At 35.6% G+C, this 6000-nt stretch overlaps 1 protein-coding gene across 7 annotated transcripts in view; it reads left to right on the top strand.

Annotated features, from left to right (window-relative positions):
- Positions 1-984: 984 nt before the first annotated feature.
- Positions 985-6000, top strand: part of LOC117415472 (myoferlin) — a 59635-nt gene continuing 54619 nt past the window's right edge. For all 7 annotated transcript variants that reach the window (XM_034025901.3, XM_034025903.3, XM_034025898.3 and 4 more), the window contains exons 1-2: positions 985-1123; positions 5582-5637. In XM_034025901.3, the coding sequence (XP_033881792.3) occupies positions 1036-1123; positions 5582-5637 (144 nt within the window). In that variant the 5' untranslated portion in view covers positions 985-1035. The remainder of the gene's footprint in view (positions 1124-5581; positions 5638-6000) is intronic.

Below are 6000 nucleotides of genomic sequence, written 5' to 3'. Positions count from 1 at the left end.
CATTTCCTAAACTGAGGAAGGTTTGTAAACAGTATGGCCATTTTAGGCTATTTTGGAATGGTATTATATAACCCCATGCATATTTAGCTGGGGTAACATGCAATTGTGTTACTTTCAGGGGACCTATGAAAAACTGGGGCTACTTTCTAAAGAAGCAACCATCAGTGACGTATAAGGCATGTCATCATTACTGAATGCTATTTTAAGGGTGGACAAAGTTGTCATAAGCAATTTGAGCTCTTTGGAAAAAAATAGAATAGAAAAAAAAGTAATTCCAGTATGTAGCATAATACTGCAAGAATGGTATTACTCATGACGTTCTTTAGAAGGTTTCTTTAAAAAATAATCTGAAGTTAATGTAACAACCGTAAAATACTACTTAGATTTTTTTTTTTTAAAACACCACTTGGTGGCGTATGTTTTAAATTAGGCTTGCACATTGCACCCCAAACTCCAATAACTGAACTCGCTAATTTCTCTACAGAACTGTTATAGTTTAAATGTAGTGTGATAGAAACTAACATTATAAGTAAAGGAAATTGTTGTGAAGAAAATATCCGGAATGTTCCGATGTGTACCATGTTGATAATGCAATTGGAGTTTATATTTTTTTGTGACATTATTATTATTTTTATTTATTTATTTTTATTTATCCATGGTTAGATGTAAATGTAAGCATTACAAGTTTAAACTATAGAATATTTAACAAGTGACAAGTGCATTTGTTACTCAACCCAAGTTACATTTTTCATTTGTGTTCCTAGGCACGTGTATTTATTTAAATGTATTTATTCACTTAATAGAACAATATACATTTTCTCCACAGCACGTGATGCGTAACCTTGCTGCTTACCTTTTCGATAGTTCCAACTGCTTGGGTATCCGCTTTGAGGTTCCACCCTCCTCTTTTCCAAAACTCCACAATTAAGGCATTTCCTCTTTCTTCTGTGCGGCGATGAAGCGGCAGCAGAGTATGCAGCAACTCGACTAACTTATCTTTCGCTATAAATAAAAGAATATTAACACGTCGACAAAATGCTTCGGGTGGTTGTGGAATCCGCAAGCAAACTCCCCAAAAGCAGCTTTGGAACACCCGATCCAATAACCACTGTTAATTTCAAAGGTAAGTAAAGCTTTATTTATTTAATTACTTTCTGAACATTTCTTAACTTTTCTGTTAAAACTAAATTAGGATTTGTTTGTTGGCATTCATTTTCTATTACATTTTTAAAAAATATATTTTTGCATCGTTACATTTATTGTGTATATAGTAACCAGAAACTGACAACGTTTAGTATCCATTTTTTTTTCTCTATAAAATAGGTTGGCTGTTTGTACTGTACTGTATTGTATTTAGTTGCATCCAAAAGACAAACTTGAAGATAATACGATGTTGCCATGATAGTGTTAATGTTTGTTTAGGTTTTCATGGTACTTTGTTGGGGTGTGGTAAAGTGGAATGACGGCTTTAACAATTAGGGAAGTATTCTTATATATATATATATATATATATATATATATATATATATATATATGCTTTGTTTCGTGGTTTATTTTGTTTTAGCATGAATGTAATAAAATCGCAAACACTAAAATATTAGACCCTCAATTTGGAAAGCACACATAGATTTGACTCTTAAATCAAAATGCCAAATAGATGCATTGAAACTGCATGCAGTGTCCAATGCACGGGAAGGTGATACTTATTTGTAATCAATTATATAAGGCTGTGATGAAATTTGATGAAATGTAGTTTATGCTTTTGCATAGAAAATGCACTAGTGGATGGAATAGTGTTTATTGTATCCTGTCCTAGTAAACCTTTTGGTGCATAGTGTGTGTGGGGCGGTCATAAGCAGACCACTGTAATTGCATCAATGTACAATTGTTCCTTTAACTGAAGAGTGTATACAGGTTGAAATCACTTCCTGTTTAGGTGTGGTTGATGCAGTATTTTTAAGCAAATTCATTGGAAAAATGTGCCTGGTGCCAAATTTACACAAGCAAAACATTAGTTCCTGTATTATACTGTGTATAAGAAATGTAGGTCTTGCGGAATATGTTGCTGAAATTCCAATTTTATCTAAATAGGACACAGGCAATGTGAGCCAGTAACGAGGAGGCTGTACAATAGACGTTAGAAAATCAGGACTATATTTTAAGGAGTTGACAGCTGAAAAGATGAATGGGGAAAATGCACAAAATAGTTAACTACTGTCTGATGCAGACAATATATACAGTATGTATATGCTGAAAGCAGAGGACTGTAACAGTTTTGTTTTTTGGCACCGTTTCCTTACCTGCAAGTGTGTCTCAACCTAGCAGAGGTCATTCCAGAGCTCTAGAAACAGAAAAGCCACACCTCTTGTATTGATTTCACAGCAAAGGTAGAGAAATATGCAGGTTGTGCCCAGACATGCCAATGAATGCAAGAAATCTGTGAAGCTATTGATCCCCTACTATTAATCCATCTCTTCAGACACTGCCCATGGTAAACTGTTATTTTATGAGACTTCATTTTGAGAAGTAGACATTAGTATTCAGGTTTAAGACCTTGATTATTGTATCCTTAATAAAGGAGTGTTTCAAAGGAGGAGGGAGCTTGTGTGCCTGCTGCTGAAGCTAGGGGATTTAGAAAATGTAAACAAACTGGAAAGCAAAGTCTGGTTTTTAATGAAGCAGAGTGCAGAGAAGGCTAAACTGTAGCGATATTGTGTACTAAAATATATTGTAGTACACATTATGGTATATTGTATACTGACTTTGGCTTTCAATTACTGATAAACAAGATCACTGCAACACCGACAACAGATAATGCATTTAGAGGAATGCACAGTGAAGCTTATGATTCCTAATAGCTCACAACTAGAATCGTGCTTTGAACGAATTTATTGCACTTGAATGTTCTCTCACTTGAGCAAGACTGAAACCATATGCCCTTATAAGGGAACAAAACCTACAATCCACTCCCCTTAGTAGAGTGTAGAACAACTGATTTGAGTGGATCACACAGTGAAATAGATAAGCCGTAGATTTGGGGGTTTGTATTTGGTGCGTCCCAACCAAACACAGGCATGCTCAGTAGGTTTGAACAAGATTAAAACACAGGCCAGGACAGTGTGTTAATGTTTTTCTTGGGCATGTGTGTCATGGGCATGTGTTAACAGGCGTTTTCCTTTTGCAATCTGGTGACATCATAATGCATTGCCAAACTGTGGGTAGGACTTCCATCATATTGCAGCTGGGATTTGTGAATGACATGTGAATGTGTGCACTGATGATAAATAGCCTGCTGATCCTTGACTAGGTAGTCAAGTGCGAAGTAACTGCAGTTCAAAATGCCCTTGTATCCCATTCACAAGCATATACATACTGTACTGTACAAACGTTTAGTGTAAATGTGACCACTTGCATATCAGTTCATTAAGGCACGATACATAACATACCTTGCATGCTACACATTATTTATTTATTTCTTAGCAGACACCCTTATCCAGGGCGACTTACAATTGTTACAAGATATCACTTTTTTGTGTGTTTGTTTTTTTTAATTAATTTTTTTTACATACAGTTACATTATCATTTTTTACATACAATTACCCATTTATACAGTTGGGTTTTTACTGGAGCAATCTAGGTAAAGTACCTTGCTCAAGGGTACAGCAGTAGTGTCCTCAACCTGGGATTTAACCCATGACCCTCCGGTCAAGAGTCCAGAGCCCTGACCACTACTCCACACTGCTGCCCATATATATATATATATATATATATATATAATATATATATATAATATATATATATATATATATATATATATACATACATACAGACGTGCTCAAATTTGTTGGTACCCCTCCACAAAAAACGAAGAATGCACAATTTTCTCTGAAATAACTTGAAACTGACAAAAGTAATTGGCATCCACCATTGTTTATTCCATATTTAATAGAAATCAGACTTTGCTTTTGATTTTTTTTCAACATAATATTTTAAATAATAAAACAAATGAAAATGGCATGGACAAAAATGATGGGACCGCTAACCTAATATTTTGTTGCACAACCTTTAGAGGCAATCCCTGCAATCAAACGTTTTCTGTAGCTCTCAATGAGACTTCTGCAGGTAGTTTGGCCCACTCTTCCTGAGCAAACTGCTCCAGCTGTCTCAGGTTTGATGGGTGCCTTCTCCAGACTGCAAGTTTCAGCTCTTTCCATAGATGTTCGATAGGATTCAGATCAGGACTCGTAGAAGGCCACTTCAGAATAGTCCAATGTTTTGTTCTTATCCATTCTTGGGTGCTTTTAGTTGTGTGTTTTGGGTCATTATCCTGTTGGAGGACCCATGACCTGCGACTGAGACAGAGCTTTCTGACACTGGGCAGTACGTTTCGCTCCAGAATGCCTTGATAGTCTTGAGATTTCATTGTGCCCTGCACAGATTCAATGCACCCTGTGCCAGGTGCAGCAAAGCAGCCCCAAAACATAATCGAGCCTCCTCCATGTTTCACTGTAGGTATTGTGTTCTTTTCTTTGAAAGCTTCATTTTTTCGTCTGTGAACATAGAGCTGATGTGACTTGCCAAAAAGCTCCAGTTTTGACTCATCTGTCCAAAGGACATTCTCCCAGAAGGATTGTGGCTTGTCAATATGCATTTTAGCAAATTCCAGTCTGGCTTTTTATGTTTTTCTTTCAGTGGAGTCCTCCTGGGTCTTCTTCCATGGAGCCCACTTTCGCTCAAAAAGCGACAGATGGTGCGATCAGAAACTGACGTACCTTCACCTTGGAGTTCAGCTTGTATCTTTTTGGCAGTTATCCTTGGTTCTTTTTCTACCATTCGCACTATCCTTCTGTTCAATCTGGGGTCGATTTTCCTCTTGCGGCCGCGCCCAGGGAGGTTGGCTACAGTTCCATGGACCTTAAACTTCTTAATAATGTTTGCAACTGTTGTCACAGGAACATCAAGCCGCTTGGAGATGGTCTTGTAGCCTTTACCATGCTTGTCTATTATTTTCTTTCTGATCTCCTCAGACAACTCTCTCCTTTGCTTTCTCTGGTCCATGTTCAGTGTGGTGCACACAATGATACCAAACAGCACAGTGACTACTTTTCTCCATTTAAATAGGCTGAATGACTGATTACAAGATTGGAGACATGTGTGATACTAATTAAAGAAACAAATTAGTTTGAAATATCACTATAATCCAATTATTTATTATCTTTTCTAAGGGGTACCAACAAATGTGTCCAGGCCATTTTAGAATATCTTTGGAGAATAAGCAATAATTCATCTCTTTTCACAGCTTCTTTGCTTTATTCTATGACATACCAAAGGCATGCAAGTATACATATATATATATATATATATATATATATATATATATATATATCTATATATATATATATATCTATATATATCTATATATATATATATATATATATCTATATCTATATATCTATATAGTTATCAAATGCTAAAAGACTGGGGTGGGTCATTCACTGGCCAACCAAACTAAAGATACCCAAAATATTAGCAGTTATGACTGAAAAAATATTAAAGCCAATAATGGATTTTTTGTTTTCAGATGAAAAGAAGAAAACCAAATCTATTAATAGTAATTTAAATCCTGTTTGGAATGAGGTAAGTTGTGTTTTATAATTCGTTGATTAAAAATTGTGCCATTTTGTCTGCTTTATAGGTTAAGAGGAAACCTTGAGTGAATAAATCTTTTGTTGTCAGTCGAGTGCCAGACAGTGCTATGCTCTTAGGATTTTTAAAGGTCAACAAGACTTCAAATACACTGCAATGCACTGGTCCACCGCCAGCTAGTATTTATTTAACAAAATAAGGTAAAAAACGTTTCTATATATAAAACTACATTTCTGCTAATAGTTGTAATTGAAATAAACTTTAGTCTAAAAGGCAAACCACTATGTCTTTTTCATAGCATTTGTTTGCCTTCTATTTGATTTATGTCATTGAATACTCCCTGTTAGAAATTCC

The sequence above is a fragment of the Acipenser ruthenus genome, chromosome 7, assembly GCF_902713425.1.
Source record: "Acipenser ruthenus chromosome 7, fAciRut3.2 maternal haplotype, whole genome shotgun sequence".
NCBI classification, from domain to species: domain Eukaryota; kingdom Metazoa; phylum Chordata; class Actinopteri; order Acipenseriformes; family Acipenseridae; genus Acipenser; species Acipenser ruthenus.
This window is presented reverse-complemented; position numbering and strand designations above follow the sequence as displayed.